The sequence below is a fragment of the Morchella sextelata genome (assembly GCF_020137385.1).
Source record: "Morchella sextelata strain SCLS chromosome Unknown scls_15, whole genome shotgun sequence".
NCBI lineage: Eukaryota > Fungi > Ascomycota > Pezizomycetes > Pezizales > Morchellaceae > Morchella > Morchella sextelata.
The window spans coordinates 253,124-274,551 of NW_025408630.1; the positions used below are offsets into that span (position 1 = coordinate 253,124).

The following is a 21,428-nucleotide window of genomic DNA, read 5'->3' on the forward strand; positions in this document are numbered from 1 at the left end:
CGCCTTCATCTACTTGGGGGCTTTGGCTGGTAAATACCATCAAGTTTCATATCAGTGGCACCGGCAAATTAAAGTGTTATGTACTCGATTTTAGCATGCAGGCCACCCTTTTATAAAGGTTCGTTTTTTCGTTTATACAGAAGACCCGGATTTATGCGTTTTATCGTAGTGTTTGTGATATGAGTTGATGTATTTACCTAATTGAGAGCATTTGCAAATGCTCGAAAGATGTGATGGGAAGCAGATCTAGAGAACTTGTTTACTTTGACTCATGAGTTGAGAGCGGGATTAATTGCCTTGCTTGTCCGTGAACCAAACATATTAAAGTAGATTAGATGATGATATCAAGTGGAAGAGCCAACTGCAAAGGTCCGCAGGATTTCGTATAGAAGACGCCTCAGGGATGTGGAGAAACGCCTTACGTTACTAAACCTACATGTAGTTAGGTACGTAAGTGCACTTATGAAACTGGTTACACAATTGTACTACAAGATTAAACCTAACCCCGGAACACATCGAGATGCGAATATGCATGCCTACTATGTATCTTACACCTCTTCTTCAACAAATACTATCCGCAACCATCTTCACACACACTCTTGCGCCCATGTGAGTACAACCTACATGTGTACTTATCGGCCGTATATCTACAACCTAAAAACCAGAACCTCCGGAAGGCCAGCCGGCGGGGAAAGTTTTCAATGCCAGCAATTAAAGGTTCTGGGCGTCTATCCGGTCCTCAAAGACGTATCGATCGCAGGTATTCCGAAGACAGATTGATTCAACCCTTTTTCAGGTTCAACAATATCAATAGACAAGCTTATGATATTAATAAAAGGACAATATAATAGGATAAAGTATCTATATCTATGTATTTATGCAATAATCCAAAGATATTCGTCGCACTGATATTTATCTGCCTAGTTGCCATAGAACAAGGCTATTGTCAAATGCAAATATCTCACGGTATTCCGGTCCTTACAAGAACTTTGTTACTACACACGTACAACCTCCCAAATCAAGAGAATTCGTGTATCTCCGGGGGAGAATGTGGCTTCGGGGCTGAGTTTTCAAACAGGGTAGGTGCTCTTATCTGCGCTACAAATCCCCTGTATCTAGCAGAACGAAGTGCCCCTGTACCCTGCACGTAACATAAATTATTAGGCGATATTGGTACTACCCCGCCTAAACCATTAACATTTATTCACTCACATGATAGGAACGCGCTCGTGTACTTCAATACATAGCCTCCAGACCCCGGAAAGGGTTTACAAAAGTTTGTTCTGATGTAACAGGAAAACGGGCTTCTCCTGAATTCTAAACGATGGTCTTCGTCCTTCAACCTTACGAGGCGGCCTTTGTCCCTTATAATCTCTCACGAATCTCTATAAATCCATCAGGCTTCTGCGTGTTGTACTAACTCAGAGACAGCCAGAATACACTCTTATTAAGAAAACCAAAACCCAGCTTTTCTCTCCCCCTTTGTTATCACGATGTCTCCCGCCGATACAATCTCAGTCCCATCGCCGGAATCTCTCTACTTCCGTCAGGCCAGCGTGAGAGAAAAACACATCTGCTGGAACCGAAATAGTGCATCCTGGGGCGGCCTCCTAAACCTGCCCGACTATCTTGGCCGTGAAACTCTCAATGGCTCACAGCTCATGACTCGTGATGGGCAAATCAAGTATTGGGTCCTGAGTTCGCTAGACAAACCACCAGCCGAGGGTGAAGAGGAACCGGATACAATTTATGCAGCTTGTGAAACTCTTCAGAAGCCGGTGATTGTGAAAACTAAGGATGGAGATTGTACTGAAGAGATAAGCTATGGTATTGCGAGCGTGTACACGAATCCTAAGTGTAGACGGAAGGGAGTGGCAAGTGTATTGTTGGCGAGACTGGCGAAGTGGTTGGATACGGAAGGTAATTGTAGAGTCAGCGCACTTTACTCGGATGTTGGCAAGGTGAGGAGATCCCTCGAGAAAGAATACTCTATGATTTTAAACTGACTGGGTCGTAACGAGTAGGAATTTTATGCAGTGCATGGGGGTTGGATGCCATACTCATCCAATCAACTCACAGTATCCATCTCCCCCTCCGAAACCAAATATACGGCTCACACCGAGATTAAAACAAAGCCTTTACAACGAGCCGACCTGAAACACCTCTGCACAACTGATCAAGATACTCTCAAGTCTCAGTTTCAATCTCTCGCCTTCCCACCCGACACCCACGCCCGGTTCACCTTCCTCCCCACATTCGCACAAGCCTGTTGGCATTTCGGGACAGAGGAATATATCTGCGAGAAAGTACTGGGAAAGTTCCCCATGGTCAAGGGCGCCCTAGTTGACAACAATACCTGGTTATACTGGACTCATGATTTCGCCGAGAAAAAACTTGTCGTCCTGAGAGTTGTCGCGTCAGGTGATAAGGAGGGACTAGTCGCACGCTTGAAGGGACTACTCAGCGCCGCAGAAAAGGAGGCAAGAGAATGGGAGTTTGGCAAGATTGTTGCATGGAGCCCGACTCGTGAGTTAGTTGAAGCAGCGAAGCTGCTGGAAAAGGAGGAGAGAGGAATCGCAGCGGATGTGGCGGACAGAGAGAACGACAGTATCCCAAGCCTGAGATGGCATGGGGCGGAGGGGAAGGGCCTCACATTGTGGGATCCAAACGAAAAATATGCTTGGTGTTAGAGGGCCATTATTACAAAGATACATGTTGGTTGCATGTGTGTAGGACGACATGTTTCCTGGGGTTCTAGCATCTTACAACATTACCATTTATGTATGCATGTCTACTTAACGGGGACAGCTTAGAAATAGCCTTGTAGTTATGCCTAACGGTGCATAGTATTATCTATGGCCTTAGCGAATATTTATACCTTGCCGCAGATGCCATCGGAAAATAAATCAGGAAATCTTCTTGGGGGCATTCTTCGACGGAGCAGACGCCGTGGTCTGATTTGGTCTTAGGTACACACTCATACCGTAAGGGTGTATTTATTGGCTTACGGTACGTAGCCCGTAGATATCGATTAACTCCTTGCTTCGTCCGTGTTACACGGGCAAGTCATGTCACTATGTTGTAGGTACATAGTACTAGAATTCGGCCCCTGTACGATTCATTTACATGCGATAAGTGGATCCCAGCATATTATGCACATCCATTTGATGATCGCAGCACAGCCACGCAGCACGGGTCTGCCAAAAAGATTTAGCACCAAAAGAAGCTCTTTAAAAAAGAATAAAAGTTACATGTAGCTAACTATCTACAAGTACCTGCAGCAGGTCAGGTAGTAAAAACAAACCCCATGTTCCATATGCCCGCCAAAATAAAATTCCATATGTAAAGTATGTACAAAACAAGAAAGTATGAAGAGAGAATTGAGGCAGAATTACAAAAACTGGCCTATGCAATACATCGACAGTCGTCAGTGTATAGAATTATATGAACTGTCCTTAACAGCCCCTGCTCGATAGCCACCACGATCTCTTCTCTAAACATTCTACCAGCCCGAGTAGAAATTTGATGCCACTCATCCTGCGAAAATATATCATCAAGTAACTGCTCATGAGGGGGTAAATGTAGGTAGCGTTTCAGAAAAGAATTGAATAGATGGGTGGGTGCGCATTCGATAATATTTTTCATTGAACCCCAGGTTGCTACTCGACATTGTGCATCGTTTGGTTTGTTCTTTCGCGAGTCGATATCAGTCGGGAGGTTATAAGTTCGTGTATTGGTGTTTGAAGCTTCTTTTAGATAGATGTGCTCCTGAATCAGGTCCTGCAATTTCTTTTCAAGATGCGTTTTAACAACAGGTGGTATTGAGAACTCCAATTGTTCCAGACAAGATCGTAAGTAAGCTTGAAGCTGCTGTTCTGTGTTTCTCGTCCATAAACAGTCCAATCGTACACCCTCTCCCCATTTATCATTAATCGTAGTTATTATGGCACTTCGTAGCTGGTTCAAAGCTATTGCGTTGACAGAATAGCAAACAGTCCTCCACAACGACTGCCACAGTGTGGCTTTAAAATCCTCAGCCAACGTATCAGGGATACCCAACTCCGCCAAAACAACATGATGCAAAGCATTCGGTGTATCCATCTCTGGGCTTACATCATACATAGCATCGATGTCGATAAAACCTTTTGGCTTTGGGAATGATGGATGAATAGGTGTAACTAGTTGTAGGTTGACGGGGCATCCATGCTTGGTCTCAAAAAGATCGATTATCCTCTTCGCAAAGGCTGCCTCCTGATCTCCGATTGATGAGATTGTTATATAACAGAGGAAACCTGGAAGAGCAGAAAGAACTTCTTGAAAGACGGCCCATAGGCCATCAAAGGTTGCAGAGCGCCGAAACTTTTGGTGGTAGTAATCGCGTGACTCTCGATGTAAAAGGTCGGGTCTTTGTTGTAAAATCTGAACGATGATCGAGGCTATCGCGGAATAAGCTGTCATTGATGGACTCCATACAAGGTGCGCAAATGGAACCCTTCCTGCAAGGGAGTGGCCAAGAGCAACCCACTTGCAATATACTTGAGGTTCTATTAAATCGGTTTGCATATATGTTAAAGTTGAATTTGGCCGGTGTGACCAGGAAACGTGCTTTCGCTCTTCTTTGAACCAATAATCCCAATCCGAAGTCGATGTTGTCCTATATAAGTTTACTAAGTCCTCGTGGTATGTTGTGTCTATCTCATGTCCATGAAACAATTCTTTCCGGAGATCCGTTAATAAGATCCTAGCTTCATTGTTCTTAAAATCTGTATTTGAGTGAGTGAGATGCGTATTGATATATTGAGACGTAGAAAAGGCAGAAAATACCGATGATAATCCGAACCTGGTCTGAGATAGGTTAGCACGAATTTTGATGGGTAACTTTAAACATGAAAACAGAGAACCTACGGTTCAAAGCAAGAGATCTCTCTGCCAGCGCTGTGCGTGGTGTCAACGCTCTGTGACCTTGGAAAGTTTTGATACAGATAGTTTAATGTACCTGTATTCTCTAGCTGCAGCTGCATCAGTCCCATTGCAATTGCGTCGGTTTCCACAAGTCGTTGAAGTCGCTTGATCTCTTCCACAGCATCCTTGAATTTGATTTCGAAGGGTGACCAAAATGCCGAAAAGTATCTCCCTAGAGAAAATAAATGAGATTGCAAGCTCAACTTTAGAAGCTGTATGACATACTCAAGCGGCTTTTCTTGAAGAAGATTATGGCGTCTTTGAAGAACCCAACAATAGCAGCGTAGAGCTTTGAACATATTGATTTCATCCGTTTAGAGGGGTATATCTGTAAGTACAAGTCGAAACGGCCAAGGTTGTCTCCGATTTCTATCAACATGGTTGAGAGTCCGCTGAGAATCTCGAAATAGTTTAGGGAAACCTTCATATCTATTAGTCAAACTGCACATATGGAAGCATGATAAGTTCTCTGTGAAAAAAGCACTACCTGAAGGATAAATTTCATGCTACCCCATACTAAACTTGTATACTCCGGATGGTGCTGGGTTGCTGCATCTATAGCTCCGGAGTAACAGTTCAACACTTTTGCCATTTTTTCGACTTTGTCTCGTTTTTTACTCGATTTGTAGTAGAGCCCGCGGGCATCATTCACTACACCAAGTACATCCCTGAGGCCACAGGAAGGCCCGATGCGCTTTTTTTCATCGTCGGATAAGCGTGCCTCTAATGCCTCCATAGCGTCTCTGTAGGCGGCTCCCACAGTCCTTTGAGATGTTAGTATGATCCTGATCTTGAGAGGTTATGGTATGACCACGTACTCGGTCGGTTCATCGGTGTCTTCTTCCATAAACTGACGGACAGCTGGATGCTGGAACCTAGTTGTGCGTGAGGCAAGTCGTGACAGGAATCCAATGTCCTCAAGCCCCCCAATAGCTGCTAGCTGAACTTTAGACAGCTGTGTGGTGTATGTATCATCAGATAAACTGGGGTATTCTGTGACTACAGCATCAGTCAGCCAAGTAAATTTATAGCATGACTACAGGTATTTGATTGGAACTACTGGGAGGACTATTTACCACTAGCTGTAACAAGACCTTTAAAATCTGTTGTTCCGGACATGCTTCTGATTTGTATTTAGGAGATTGATAACCATGTATAAGCAAGTGTCGATGTATGTCTTATTGGAATGGTCAAGAGACTATGTTGTTGGCTTCGAATAGGGCCGGATATATACCCTTCTTCTGCAGTGCAGTACGGTAGCAAGATGCCAGTGCTGTTATATAAAGTAGTCGCGTCGGCTAGCTCATAGTCCGGTAGGGTACCTTATGTGTAGGTACGCAGAAGTTTGTATACACATATGTGAGTGATAAAAGTCCAAGCTTTGGGATGGGTTTGAAAAGCTATTGTACGCTTGTACGACGACATACATTATTCTAGTCGGACTCCGTGATGGTTTCACATCATATCTCACATCTCACATCGCTCAAAGGTATGACAAGCCTAAGCCCCAATTGTTATAGTGATTACTCGCCTAAAAAGATAAGAATCAGCAGGCATGTAGGCCTGATGCCGCATCCACCGAAGCTTTCATCCAGTCAGCCATGGAAGATTCCCCATGGCCTTCGTTATCCAGAGGTGGTTCCCAAATAGTCTAGTTATATAGATCATTAATTAGTTGAGATTCTTTGTCGTATTTATGATCTATCAACGAGGACAATCAATGAAACTTGATAGATCAGTACCAATAAAAAGATTTGTATTGTTATGGGTTGGCTAATAGAAGTGTGTGGAGTGCGGGATGGTAACTACCGAGCACTACAGGGCGGATGGATTTAGCCAACCTGCTCTCGCATGGCATGGCAACATCCGTGGTCCCGCAACCCCAGACGGAGCTTCCATAGTATCCATTAGTGTGGAGATCGTGAGTATGAGCCAGTAAAGCTCGATGAAGGCGCTTCTTCGATCTGGTCACTGGTGAAGAACCTGAAGCTTATTGCTGGTCGAAATGCATTTATGGTAAAATGATTTCGATATTACTTGAGATCCAGTATCCCAGTTATTGATCTAGGTAACAAGGCGCCCCTATGAATCCAAATAAAAAAGTACGCCCGAGGTTGGCTGTACTATTCAAGACAATCGGACCGATTTGAGTTAGTTTATGTTCAGAAAAGGCCTAGAGTATGTATTCCAGTCGCACACACATGCATATGTGTAGGCACTTGGAGTGTTCTAGAGTGGCCACGAGTCAGCCAAGTCAAGCTGCTTAAAACAGCTTGACAGGCCAAGATATTCAATTCCTGGATGATGGGAACCGTTGATTCAGTATCCAAGCCACAAAATCGCTTGTCTTTTATATTTACTTGAACTCGTGGTCATTGGCTTATGTGGTACCGCCAGAAGTGCATGCACCCGTGGGCCGGTGTCAAACACATCTGCACGCCTTATAATCCAAGCTCCAATTTGTATGCACAGCAGTTGTAAGTATTTCCTGAATTTTGATTAGAGGCTTTTAGTCGGTTGCAACTTTCATTCTTTTCCCATACAAAAATGTGTCAAGATGTTAACACCGACTAAAGCCTCTAATAATTCTTCTTGAAAATATAACGAATGGCGCTCAGCGCCAATCAGTGGGTTTTCCGTAGTTGGATATCTCGTGGTTGGATATCCTATGGTTGGATATCTCGATGTATCTGATATATAGGGTCGCGTCGAATTTGTCAAACGAGCTAACTACTACTTGAGCAGTTCCACGACCAACTACAGTACTACATGTACTTAGTGAAGTCTTAAATCCGAACCAGACCGAATATGCACTCAGCCTCAGCCGCTGCATCAAAGTCTGAAATGAGGGGAAGATGAGGTCCCGCTCCGGAAGTTCCCTTTTTCTATTTCTAGAACAACTCCCGAATTCCAGAACCCGAGAAAACCGCGTCACCATTGGCGCTATCTATTCCTTTGATTGGTTATTATTTCAGGGCTTTCTAAGTATCGGCAACGTTTTTCCAGTTGCCCACGGTCGAGACTAAGTGTAAAGCGAGGCGGAGAATGTTGGGTATTCGTGCTCTTATTATGATATATTGTAAATATAGGAACTTTTTGAAAAGGCAATCCAGCCCTGATCCCTCATTTCAGGTTGTTGAACCCCCACGAATATGCCCTCATGGAAGCGCAATCACCTACAAGAAACCTGTCCTGACACCATGTGGTATCGAGTGATGAGCGATGATATGACCAGCATGACACAGATGTACGTAAGTAACTTTCGCCGCGGAAGTTTCATGTATGCGTGCAGTAAAGTGTCTCTACTCCACGCCCATTGGTCACCTGATTCCTTGTAAGCTGGGCAGCTGAAATATGTAGAGTGAAGGTATTGAGGTAATGAGACCTCGTAATACTTCTACTCATGTACGTACCATGAGCCGGATTTCCGCCATCCAGATTAGAGTGCAAAAAGTCGCTACCGATAATCCAAAGGAGTACGCAATATACCTGATCAGTATTATAGGTCGTGACTGGTAGTTTTGTCGGTGAGTCAAAAAGGCTCTCAGGCTCTTCTCACTTCCTGGGTTTCAGGTTGGCAACGTACCAGCCTTCACTTTAGGGAGTAACAAGCGGAGGGTTGCCATCAAAATTACTTTCTCTCAAACTAGATATTGATTCAGAGCATAAATGCAATAGAGAAGGATGGTTGCGGTTTACCTTGGGATAGCATTATCTTTGAATTTGCATCTATGGAGGCGAGGCAATATGAACAACCTTATCAGTAGGCTTTCATTATTCTCCTACAATTAAGATGTCGAGAACTCTGCCACCTTTCGTTATAAATGCTTGTGGTTTGGATTTAACAACCACTACAGGTCGGTTTATATACCCCAGAAGGCTGGGAGTCTGATTTATAAGTCATGTTAGCAAGGGATCATCGTCAATGTAAATTAATATCAATCAATCAAACATCTTCAATGTAACGTATCTTGAGATGTGTTCGTATCTACATACATGTAATTCTCTTGTCGCACGATTTCTGACTCTATGTGTATAGGTCGCTTTATGCACATGGCCTAGGACTAGTGCTCAATAATCTCAACTGATGACACGATCCGAATTCCCTTATGCATATTGCAACATGGTTCTGAGACTTCCAGTTAGCCATGCTTCGTCGTTTGTCTTCGCGCCCCGACCGGCCAGCAGCTAGGGGAGAGGAATACCAGATCAAATTACGCCCACACTTTCCTCTGGCAGCAAATGAATTTTCGATAGAATCGCCACCATTTCAGGTAGATGAACGTTCGAAGATATGGATGCAAGTGCAGGTGCACTATAGCTAGTGAGACACCATCGCTTGCGAAAAGCTTAATTGCACCTCACCGCCAAGAAAAATGATGTGATGGCAGGTGCGGCGGTGGTGTGTACATACGGGGGCTCGGGCAGGACCGACTTCGAATTCAGAGCCAATGGATATCCCATGTATGATCAGCAGTTCGCGCGAGGGCCAAAGTCTGGCGCATTGATGAAATTTACCGCCCTGACCTTATGTTCGGAACATCGCTCTTGGCATTGAAATTTCCATCATCGCTTATCACTCGGTACGCATCTCACTTGCGCAATTGCGCACGACGCACCACTAGGAAAAGGCGATAAACATTGGCATGGTGTAATCATTTAATTTACATGTATCTCTCCCTATTACCACATAAATGTACATGTATGTATGTAACCTCTGCGTTTCTTTACTATCTAGCTGACAGCCGGCCGATTGAATGCTTTGATTAAATTATTGTATATTTACACGTCTAGGTCAACCAATCATTCTCCAAACCACTTACCCGCCATATTCAAAATGTGGAAGAGTATAAATACCTGTAACCGCCCTCCGAACTTTACACTATTAGGATTTGATTGATTAATTAATTCATCACCCTGTTTGAGTGAAATGGTGTTTCGTTCAGCTAGGATTAGTTTGGTACACGACGAGTGTCCTTTTGCCCCTATATCGAGTACTTTCCAAAGAAAGATCTCGGCCATAATCCACACTTTAGTATTGGGATTTTTACTTTAACGAAGTACTGCTTTTTGTTTTCCCAGAATCGCTTTTTATCGTCCTCGAGCTGACAGCAGTGTTAATGATGGGCACGAGACAAGACGAGACCATTTTTCACCAAGTCTCGTCTTGTCTTGTCTCGCCCCACCATAGTCATGGAAGTCTCGAGACCTGAGGTAAGTCTCGGGACGAATCTCGAGACTGTTATAAGCTAAACTCAATCCGCATTTGAGGTAAGAAGTTGTACCCAAATCCGTTAACGCTCAGTTTTGAACAGGGACCAGAAATTCTTGGCAATAAATTGTGGATAGAATTCGGGTCCAAAATGCACACCCGATTTTCAGAAGCCTGTATATGGGGAAATCTGAGTATGAGGAAGCCTAAATATTAGGAAGAGCCCTTGATTTGGATCATTTAACATCACTCGGAAGTCTCGAGACTTATCTCGAGATTTAGAGAAAAACTCTCGAGACATCTCGTCTTGTCCCAGGGTCGTCTCGCCAGGTCTCGAGACAAAGTCTCGGGACTGCGAGTCCCTATTGTGCAATGGTTTTGGTGTAAACGGGATAAGTTATCACCCGTGGGGAGGATAAACAGGGTCCTGGATTTCCGCTTTGGGACGTAAAAGATAAGTAACGTTTTCGACCCAGTACTGTGTCAGACCTAGAAGTGTGTCGCATGGCAACGGCACTGAAACTAGACATAAAGCCTTCGAAAAACGAAGACTCTACAATCACCATAATAGAGGATAGTTAATCCGGAAACTATTCAAATGTATGTATTTTTAAATGAAATTCATTTCTTAAAAATTTGGTAGTAAGTGTCTCGAGTGGTGGTGGAGGTGGCCTTCACCGTGGAAATCCCCATACAAATTTGTGTGGGATTGACACTCTTCTAGGTCTGACACGGTACCCGGTCTAAAACGTTAACGCCCATATCAGGAAATCGTATGCCATTTGAGGACATTTTAGGCTCAAAGTGGTCTAGCTCAATGCTGTTTATGTTCAAGATTATACATCATTTATATATCCTTTCTAGTAGGATAAAGTGAGATTGTGATCTTGAATTTCATCGTAAGGTTTCTCCTCCACCGAATTATTCCTAAATTCATCAACCAGGATCCAATTCTATCAACAGCATCTTCAGTTCATCTCCTTCAGTGATGGGCTTGTAACAATTAGGAAATACAATTGTTTAAAGGATAACATGCACATGAGTCTGGCGAAAGCGGGCATGGACAAGCTATACCACGCCCATACCCGCCTCTATGTGATACCTATCATGATGAGGGTGATCATGATGGTGATATATGATCATGATGATGCCTATATACATGTATACATTCGGGACTTAGACGTTTTCACAGGTGTGCCTACTAGTACTGTCACGCAGGTGTCACACAGGGTGTGCTGTCCCCGCACTACTGTCATACAGCTATATCGTCCCCGCCGTCCTGGCCGCCTCCCGCGGCCTCTTGCGGCCTCTTGCCGCCTCCTGCCGCTTTCCCACTAGTAGATATCTTTTCTCAGTGATTAGGGTCCAGTTACCCATTTTGTGTGGATAAGACCTCCTCCCTCAGAGGATACCACAGTATGAGAAACAATATCTCATTATTCTTGATAGGTTATCTTTTTCGAATTGTACCATAGGGGAGTCTCGTGCCTATCATTAAGCAGTGCACTGCCGGAATTCGAGGACTGACAAGGACAATTAGAGGTCAACGAGGATGAGACACCTCGAGGATATTCTCAAGCCTCGCCTCGAGCGTCCTCGCGGACCATACTGCTCATGAAGATATAACTGTAGATTCAAGATTCAGTACGTTAAAATGCTGAGTTGGTCAAGTCGTTGTGGGATCTAGCTATAGGCCGAACATATGTACGATAGGTAGATTTAGCTACTCTGCGTAGAGTATATGAACTACAGAATTTACGAGTTTAGCATCTGTCCACCTTCTGTGCTTTATTACACGAGATGAATTCGACCTTACACACTAGTACTACATGTACTGTTGGTGGTTTTAGTGCGGACCCACTCTCGTTGCCTGTGGCTAGTGCCGACCATTCCCCACCACAACAGCCACAGACAGCCACCATTTTCAACGTTCTTCTCTCCGCCAGTGAAGTTCAAGGCTGCTGCTTCTGCTGCTGCATAGAGAGACTTCAAGGCAATTGACCGACAATTGGCCGAAACACACTCAAGCAATAACAAGGTCTCTTTTCGGCTACAGCTTCGCATTGTATATATTCTTCACCACATCGTATACCTTACCCGAGCTTACTGTCGGGAGAAGTCCACCCCACCATTACGAGTGTACCTGCTGTACCCCACCCATTTGCCCGATCCACATAAGCTGTCCGGTCCGGCACTCACAATCAGTAACCTGCAATCCGCAAACTGAGAAGTCAGTCTAAGGCAGCAGCATAATAGATACAATATAATGTCGGCACCCCGTCTACTGCATCTCGCCCGGCGGGCTCCTGCGCCTGCGTCGCGCCTCGTGGGCAGGCGATTCCAGTCAACGGGAGGAGACGACAAGTTCAAGAAAAGTTTTCATGGCCAATTGTACGAGTCTACCGCGCGACGTGTTCAGGCAGAGCGGTTACAGCAGTCCAGGAGGATACCCGGCGGAGGTGATGCAAAGGCTGCGAGCGGAGGGACAATCAGTCGCATATTCAGTGAGCCTCTCTCAATCGCTGTGGAAGAAGAAGAAGAAGCGGAAAGCTCCCAGAGTCCATCTCCTGATCTGCAAGTGTAGCTCTGGCATTTGTCGCCGCTGGATTCTACTACCTGGGCACCCTCTCGCAACCCAGTCTCCTCACAACCTCCACCTCTCCGCTCTCCTCCGTCACACCTCCGGCGCACAATCTCTCAAAGTCCAACCTCCAGTCCTCATGGACAGAATTCGTCCGCCTCCTCGGTGCCGACAATGTCTCTACGCGCACCGATGATCTAGCTACACACTCGACTTCCTCTTGGTCAACACACCAGAACGCCGCCGATGCCGTCCCGTTCCTTGTCGTCTACCCCAGCACCACCGAAGAGGTTTCGGCCATCGCAAAGATCTGCCACGAGCGGCGCATCCCCATGACCGCCTTCTCCGGGGGCACCTCTCTAGAGGGCCACTTTGCGCCGACCAGGGGCGGCGTGTGTATCGATTTCTCGCGCATGGACAAGATCCTTAGCATCCACAAGGATGACCTTGACGTCGTTGTGCAGCCCGCCGTAGGCTGGGAATACCTCAACGAGATATTAGCTACCGACGGCCTTTTCTTCCCGCCGGATCCTGGCCCGGGTGCGCAGATCGGCGGTATGGTAGGCACCGGCTGTAGCGGCACTAACGCGGCCAAATACGGGACGATGAGGGAGTGGGTCTTATCCCTTACCGTAGTGCTCGCCGATGGAACAGTGATCAAGACACGCCAACGTCCCCGAAAGTCAAGTGCAGGATACGACTTGACGAGGATGTTCATAGGCTCCGAGGGCACGCTTGGGCTTGTAACAGAGGCCACCTTGAAACTGGCCGTGAAGCCGGCATCAGAAAGCGTGGCTGTGTCGTCCTTCCCAAGCATCAAGGCTGCAGCAGAAATGGTCGCAGAGGTAATTGGTAAGGGAATTCCCATTGCCGCAATCGAGATTCTGGACGATGTAATGATGAAGTGCATCAATGATTCCGGCACTACTGCAAGGAACTGGAAGGAGGAGCCTACGCTCTTCTTCAAGTTTGCCGGTACGTCCCTCTATTGTAGAAATGATCGGAGGTAGCGGTATTGAGTATTATGTAGGTACCGCTGCAGGCGTTAAGGAGCAGATCGCCCTCATCAAGGCTATTGGAAAGACCCACGGGTCCAAGAGCTTCGAGTTCGCGCGCACCAAAGAAGAAGAACATGACCTCTGGTCAGCACGCAAGGAGGCTCTCTGGAGTATGATGGCGCTCAAGCGTGCCGAAGATGACCAGTAACTCATTACCAATCCTCCCACCCCCCAGCGTATACCAGGCTAATATCTCTTGGTCAGTGTATGGACGACCGACGTCGCAGTCCCCATGTCACGGCTCGCCGAGATAATCGAAGAAACAAAGGCCGACATGCTGAAGAACAACATCCTTGGTAGCATTGTTGGCCACGTCGGGGACGGAAACTTCCATGCAATCCTCCTCTACAATGATCGTGAGCGAGCGACTGCCGAGGATGTTGTTCACAGGATGATCAAACGTGCAATTGAGATGGAAGGTACTGTAACAGGGGAGCACGGAATTGGACTTGTAAAGAGAGATTATTTGCAGGAAGAGCTGGGCGAGGAGACAGTTAACGCAATGAGAAGGGTAAGTCACCCCCCCCCCCCCCCCCCCCCCCTTTTCTCGGGGATCTCCTCGAACGATTATTGACCCGAGAGACGTAGTTGAAATATGCATTTGATCCATTGTGGCTGCTGAATTGCGATAAGGTCGTTAGAGTAGAGGCAAAAAAATAGAACTCATGGGGATGGGATTGCTGACTTGATACCTACCACTCACTCTCTGTGTGCGTTGGAAATTGTGTATAAAATCTTGTATATAGCTCCATGCATCCAGCTGAATGAACCTGCTTGCAACATCAGGCTAGAGATGGCGTTTTCTAGGATAGCAATGTTTATTGCAGACGGCGTGTATAAAGAAGTTTGATAAACAAGGAGATCAAGGGGAGTATGGCAATTTATTGACGGATATCCTTAATTTTAGAACCACCTTGCCACTAATAGCTGTGGCCAGATCTCAAAGTAACTCTGTGCCAGCAGTAACAGTGACGGCCAGCCAGTGTGATACGAGGCACCACAAGGCGGGAGGGACAGAGTATATCGAGCCGGCAACGGGTTCTGCCTCTGTAGGGTTCTATCTCGGAGCACCTCAAGTCAAAGTCAAGTCTCGCCTGCCAAAAAGGTACAGAATTCAGATAAGGAGAAGGCCAATTTCCCCTTTTTAATGCGCTTTCAGAAATACAACTTTACGCTATGATCTCGATCTGCCTCGAGACGATGAGGTGCTCTAGTTGGGCGTATAGTTTCACTATCCTCATGTGTGATAGGCGCTGATAGCTCGTGGACTCTTCCAATTAAGCTGTATTTACGCCCCACATGAAATATGTGTGAGTGATATGGTATGATGATGATTTTCCTCTACAAAATTCCTAGCACAGAAAGGTAAGGGTTAGTATCCCTTAAGCTATTACTTAAATGCTGCCAACATGAGACATGGTAACATCAGGCGAGCCTCGCACGAAAGCCACAGAATTGAGATTAATACTTCATAAGGGATAGTGCTCCAAGTATTAAATGATTATAAATGCTGGTAAGGGTACCCGCATTTTAGAATTAAAGCCGCACAGTGTAGCGTAGGTCCTGGGATAGCTACATGTAGGTTTCTGGAAGGCACCTCCTTAACTCTACATAGGACATACATGTAGAGTAGCTAGTAGGCTTGACCAAGCATTACTATTGCTTATAGCTGTCTCTAGATCTGACTTAGCTCATCGCCGCCTTTCGTGTTTTTAGCGGCTTTGATACGTACATGTAGCCAAGAGTGGGGGGATGGCGGGGAGAGTACACTAATGCATGTAGTTGGATTCTCGTTACTCTAGAGACCTTAAGCTTATACAGCAAAATCTATCATAATTCCACCCCCGTGGTGGTCGAATTCCGCTGGAATTATCGTAGGGATGGAATTTAGAGAGAGGCCTTTGTTAGCGGACTACAGGTATCGTTCCCTCCAACCGCTGGAAGTTTGGTAGGGATAGAATTTCGAGAGGGTGGAATTATGATAGGTTTCTCTGTATGTATGTTTGAACTTCTGTCGGGGCTCCAATCAACATAAAACATCTAAACACAAGATAGTGAAGCTGGGGTAAATTACATGTAGGTACTCATAATTCCACCCGATCGAAATTCCATCTCTACGAAGCTTCCAGCGTTCAAAGAAAACAAAGCCTGTGTTTTGCTAGAAAATGTCGATAAAGGACAACAATGACAGCCGGTCAGTTGGAGGAGCGGCTACCTGGCCGGTTGAGGTCAGTTGAGGAGGCTAGCACTTGGCCAGTTCGGGGAGCAGGTACGTGGTATATTCATGTAGTGAAACGATACTTGCCTTTATCGTGGATTAGTTAAATATGTAGTTAACTAGACTCAGTCCCTTGCAATAAATCACGTCTTACCAGTTTATCAACAAATACCTCTCTCCAAATTCTATCCCCACGATACCTCCCGCAAAATATGGACGCCGTGAAAAGTGGAACTATGGTAGGTATTGTTGTAACTTTGTTGTAACTTTGTTTCGCGCCAAAAGGCACCACTCAAATTAATAAGTATTATTAGCTATAGCAATTGCCACATATACCTTGATCCTACAGGACGCAGGTCTCGAAGGTCAGAACATATATATAATGAGTTAGAGTATTAAGGAAAGTACCGACGCCTCCAGGTCTCATTCATTATCTTTACGCCATCATTCAAGTCTAAGACTATGTCTTAACCCCAACCCCTCTATTCTGTCTCTCGGGCGAGTGTGATGGCGATACTCTCAAGCCCTCGAAACGAATACGATATATACGGAATTTGAAATCTCCAAGACATACTGAAAGAATAATGTTCTCATTTGGACTAGCCATACTCCCAGGCATATTCCGGGATCTTGCAGTCGAAGGTAGAGCATTACGGCATAGGTATCCCACTCGGCATACCTGGATATCTTGAGAAATTCCAGTTTTCTCTCCATCACCCACTAAATAACCATAGCACAATCTGTCTCCCCACACATGTGCAGCACAAGAATCTATAGCTATGTACATGTACATACGTACTCTGCCATCCCTCACCGCTCATCGAGTGATAAAAACCTCGGTATCCTGCGCCGGCTAAATGCGCTCCCAAGGAACTGTCAAATAAATAAGGTTCCATGCCCACCAGAAGCGGAGAATTGACGGTTCTAGATCCTTCAGCCCTTCTATCGCGAAATTGAAAAAAAAAAAAAGAAAAAGAAAAAAGCCATCTCTGGTTGGCTCGAACCCCAGATTTAATTAGGCGCAACCGAGATTTTTAATTATCGGCGAAACCATCACCTATATGCCGATTGTTATCGAATTTCAATCTGTATGTATATCCATTTAGGCCAATAATAACTAGGAGCCAACAGCGATATATAGATCTAGAGGTATCGACCGCAATGGCTACTAGCTGTTCGTAATTAATGTTATCCGTAATGAAGGAAGGTCTTTGGGCACTATATGTACCTATGTGACGATCCTTCAATGACAGGCGAGGAAAATCACCTAGGTAGAGCACATGGCTATTCGCAAGAAACCATGCATGTAGGAGAGCACCAGACGCTACTTCCGCGCAATAAGGCTGAAGGGGGTAAATATGCCTGCTCCCCCATCGACCGCTTCACATGCGCTTGATACTCTAGTTGGTGCATACAAGTACTTCTCTGAAGCAAGTCAGGAGAAGATAAGTACATAAAGCATCCAACCCCTCCTCTGCCAGCTGGAGAAACAGTGTAGTCCAACGCTAGCGAGACTTGATCTCGGTCAATAGATGTCCCTAGTGCGCCACAGTCCTGGAAACGGGAACGCATCTTCATGACGCTGCTTGTTCGGCCGGCCCCCAATGCCCGTTCCAAGATACCCCTGATTCGATTTCGAGCCTTGTCCCTTGCATAATGCGCGAATTTTTGCTGCATCTCGCATGGATGGATGGAGGGCACTCTACTGTAGAGTAAAGTACCTAGATGCTCAACGTAGTGTATGCACATCACATGCTCTGATCGGCATATTGCTAGAGTACTCTATTCCACACAGCAAAATGCCTGTATCGAGAGGGGAGGAGTAGAATATAGGGGGGGGGGGGACTATGATTACCTCGAGCTTGGAGGATATGTTCAAGGTTCGTTACCTTATCCGATGTTTCGGGTCACAGGGGTGTGATGTAGGTACAAGTAGTTAGGGTATGTAGGGGATCGTCACTAGTTGGTCGGCGGTCGGACCTGCAAATCCTAACGGTTGCGCTGAGACATGAGTATTACGACGGGCCCAATCGTGTCGCAGAGGTCGTACGCCATGTGGTGCTGGAATGCCCACCTACGTAGGCGCTACACCTACTACAGTACTACTTTCGAGAAGGGCGCTGTTCCACTCTGCCCTACTCCACTCTCTCTCCACTTCACTCCGGATCAGCACCTCCCTCCCCTGCTACTCCCAACTATTCTACGAGTCTGCTCTACTCGGGCACGCCGGGCACATGGCGGGATAACGTCGCAGTGCAGCCAATACCTGCCGAGCCGAGAAGCGATCTGTGGGGGAGAGGCACGGGGGGATGCTAACTCAATCTAAATAGATTCCCTCGACCTTTGTCTTGCGTGGCCTGGCGGGCTGTCAATGATTGCAATATCTTCCGGGAATACGATGCGATATTATACAAGATACAACATCCACACACACACATAGTTGGAGATTTGAATGAGCAAGCAAGTAATTAATAGAGGCTCTATCTCAGTGTATCATAGATCATCTAGATGTTGAAATATATTATATATCTATCTCTATGCACCCTCAGCCTGCACAACACGTAATGTCGGTGCGCGGGAATAACAAACCTCCGAGTATGCCGATGCAGCGCAGGCCCGCAGGGGCCCCGTTCGTCTGATCTTCATCGCTCCCATACATACACGTAGATCTGGTGTGCCGGTAGTGTCTGGGACACACACACCCACTCACTCGTGGCTATATACGTTTAAGCATTATTTATTGCTGGGTTATTTTCTTGGTCCTTCTCCCGCACCCCTGGGGGTTGACTCCCGTCTACATATATGTACATAACCGGGGGGAGCACCCAGATTTCACGTATCTACAGTTCTGCCGTTTTCATAACCCCCCCCCCCCCCCTCTTCTCCGGACTGCTTGCTTGCGCACTTTGAGGTCCCTAGCTAGCTCACCTCACCATTCTCGTTGATCGCTGGTGATGGCAATGGATATACAGCATGCTGCGATCCTACTATCTCGATATGACAGAGCGGCCGAGGCAGCCGCAGCCGCAGGGTTGAACCACGATAACCGGGGACCGGCGCTCGTGGCGACGTCCTTGTCGTTTGGGACAGTGATGTTAATTGTTTTAAGTGCGCGCATCTACTGCCGTGCGGTGCTGCTGAAGAAGATGGGCGCGGATGATTGGTGCATGGTTCTTGCTGCTGTGAGAAATTACCTGTTGGGGATTCTGGTTGTTGAGAGGAAATGATTGCTGAGGGCTGGGTGCGGAATATAGGTTTTTGGAATGGGGTTGATTGCGTGTGCTCTTTGTGGTATGTATGTTGAACTGGGTGTGGTGTGGTGGTGTTTGTGTGGTGAAAAGGTGGAAGGTTAACAATTCGGAATTGTTCACAGGTGTTTATATGACCGGAGCCGGAAAGCATGTTTGGGACATAACCTGGCAAGACGGCGTAGCTAGTCAAAAGGTGAATACCATCCTCCAGCTATCCGCCCTCCCCAACGCGCAAGTCGCACCACTAAAACCCTCATGTGAATAATACAGATTGGCCTCGCCGCCCAAATATTCTACTTCATCTCCCTGGGCCTGACCAAAGCCTCCCTCCTCCTGTTCATAGTCCGCCTGCAGCCCTCCGAACGCATGGTCCACACCTGCTGGGCCCTCCTCATCCTCTGCACCGCCTTCACCATCACCGCCTTTGTGTCGTCGTGCCTGCAGTGCGTCCCGCTCTCCTACCTGTGGGACCAGGTCAACCCGTTCCTGGCGGGCACGATCGAGCACCACTGCGTCGACCAGAAGGCGCTGCAGTACGCGCTGCCGTCGATTAACATTGCGACGGACTTTCTGGTCTGGTTGTTGCCGATTAAGCTGATCTGGAAGGTGCAGCTACCGAAGAGGCAGAAATGGGGGCTGGTTATGGTCTTTTCGCTGGGTGGGCTGTGAGTGCTAAGTGCTTTAAATTTCCGGTGATGCTCTGTGGGGGTTGGTGCGGTCTGACATTGGTTGAAATCTTTAGCGGTGTCCTTGCGGGTATATTGAGACTCTGGAGTGTCGGAATGGCCGTGAAGGGGCAAGATCGATCCTGTAAGCTCCCTCTTCGTCAATTACTTCCCTCAAGTCCACTCACTAACCACCACCACCACCACCACCACCGCGTATAGGGGATTACATCGACCTCACTGTCTGGTCCAAGTAAGTGTTCCCACCCCACCCCACCCCGCCCATGTCACACACATCTAACCCCGCCACAGCGTCGAAGTACTCGTCAGCATCACCTGCGGCTCCGCCCCCGCCGCCCGCCCCTTCTTCTCCCGCTACCTCCCCAACTTCCTCGGCGGCACGCCCAACGCCAGCGCCGGATCCGACCAGCCGCACGTCTTCTCTCCCAACGCCCCGCGCAACATCGGCACCGCCCCCCGCTTACGCAGTAAGCAGAACCAGAGCGACACGTACATTATGCAGTCGTTCTCGCAGCATGACTCGACGGAGGAGTTTGGTATCCGCACGAGGGTCGGCGGCGGGGATGTGGAGAGTGAAGCGGGGAGGGAGGGGGAAGGGGAGGTGGATGGCGAGGCGGACGCGGAGGCGGTGAATAAGATGGGGGTGGGGGTAAGGGTGGAGGAGAGGGTGTGAGCTTTGTCTGTGCGCGGGTGTGTGGCGTTTGGGGGGTATAAAAACCTGTTTTGTGTTTTGGTTGGTTCTGTCGAGTGAGTCATGATATATCACTCGGCGATGAAAGTATTTTTTAATATGTATTTTTGTCTCTTAATCTCAGAGAGAATTTAGTTAGAAAGAGGGGGGGGGGGGGGGGTTGTGGGTGGTTAAATGATGTATATAATGCTCAGACGAGTGGATGTATGAATACTACATATTTTATCATGTCCTGCCCGGTTGGCTGTTCGTGAATCCAACGACACATGGCTTATGAAACTTAGGGTGACAGGGTCACGCCAATGAAGAGACTTTCCTAATACATGCGAGCACCCACCTCTCAACGGGTGACCCAAGATCTGTGCCATGCCTCCCGCTGACAGCTGTGTGTTACCGGCCACTCCCGACCACCCTTGAAGTACTCTAAATCTGCTTCCGTTCCATCAGTGCCGGTACCAGCCAAAGGGATAACAACGCCACACACACGTGGGAGTAATGCTATTCTAAGCTACAACCATATGTACCAGAACCGTTCTTTCAGCGCTTCGACAATCTATGTTTCACATTGCACCCTTAGGACTGCTCGGGATGGTATGGAATACCTAGATCGATCGTCCTTGGAAGACGTGTAGATATGTTGAGCACGTTTCCTACATATGGGAGAGCCGAAAGGGGGTGGGGGTGGGGCGTGAAGAGAGTAACTACATGTGGCATTTACGATTATGATTACGCACATGGGATCATGCACTGAGGTCTTACAATAACCGGA

At 46.8% G+C, this 21,428-nt stretch overlaps 4 protein-coding genes across 4 annotated transcripts; 3 read left to right on the forward strand and 1 right to left on the reverse strand.

Moving 5' to 3' along the window:
- Positions 1-1,493: 1,493 nt before the first annotated feature.
- On the forward strand, positions 1,494-2,690 carry H6S33_003395 (uncharacterized protein; the record flags this gene model as incomplete). The annotated part of the gene is made up of 2 exons (XM_044835139.1): positions 1,494-1,961; positions 2,025-2,690. 2 exons carry the CDS (start codon positions 1,494-1,496, stop codon positions 2,688-2,690), a joined length of 1,134 nt encoding a protein of 377 aa, XP_044691756.1.
- A 715-nt stretch (positions 2,691-3,405) lies between these two features.
- Positions 3,406-6,081, reverse strand: H6S33_003396 (uncharacterized protein; the record flags this gene model as incomplete). Its single annotated transcript, XM_044835140.1, has 8 exons — positions 3,406-4,763; positions 4,825-4,845; positions 4,906-4,935; positions 4,997-5,134; positions 5,188-5,383; positions 5,450-5,726; positions 5,781-5,961; positions 6,039-6,081. The coding sequence occupies 8 exons, from the start codon at positions 6,079-6,081 to the stop codon at positions 3,406-3,408; spliced, it is 2,244 nt and encodes a 747-aa protein (XP_044691757.1).
- Positions 6,082-12,440: 6,359 nt separating this feature from the next.
- Positions 12,441-14,473, forward strand: H6S33_003397 (uncharacterized protein; the record flags this gene model as incomplete). Its single annotated transcript, XM_044835141.1, has 5 exons — positions 12,441-12,678; positions 12,759-13,730; positions 13,786-13,957; positions 14,018-14,324; positions 14,402-14,473. 5 exons carry the CDS (start codon positions 12,441-12,443, stop codon positions 14,471-14,473), a joined length of 1,761 nt encoding a protein of 586 aa, XP_044691758.1.
- A 4,518-nt stretch (positions 14,474-18,991) lies between these two features.
- Positions 18,992-20,641, forward strand: H6S33_003398 (uncharacterized protein; the record flags this gene model as incomplete). The annotated part of the gene is made up of 7 exons (XM_044835142.1): positions 18,992-19,213; positions 19,286-19,322; positions 19,405-19,475; positions 19,553-19,947; positions 20,025-20,092; positions 20,170-20,200; positions 20,260-20,641. The coding sequence occupies 7 exons, from the start codon at positions 18,992-18,994 to the stop codon at positions 20,639-20,641; spliced, it is 1,206 nt and encodes a 401-aa protein (XP_044691759.1).
- Between the last annotated feature and the right edge of the window lie 787 nt (positions 20,642-21,428).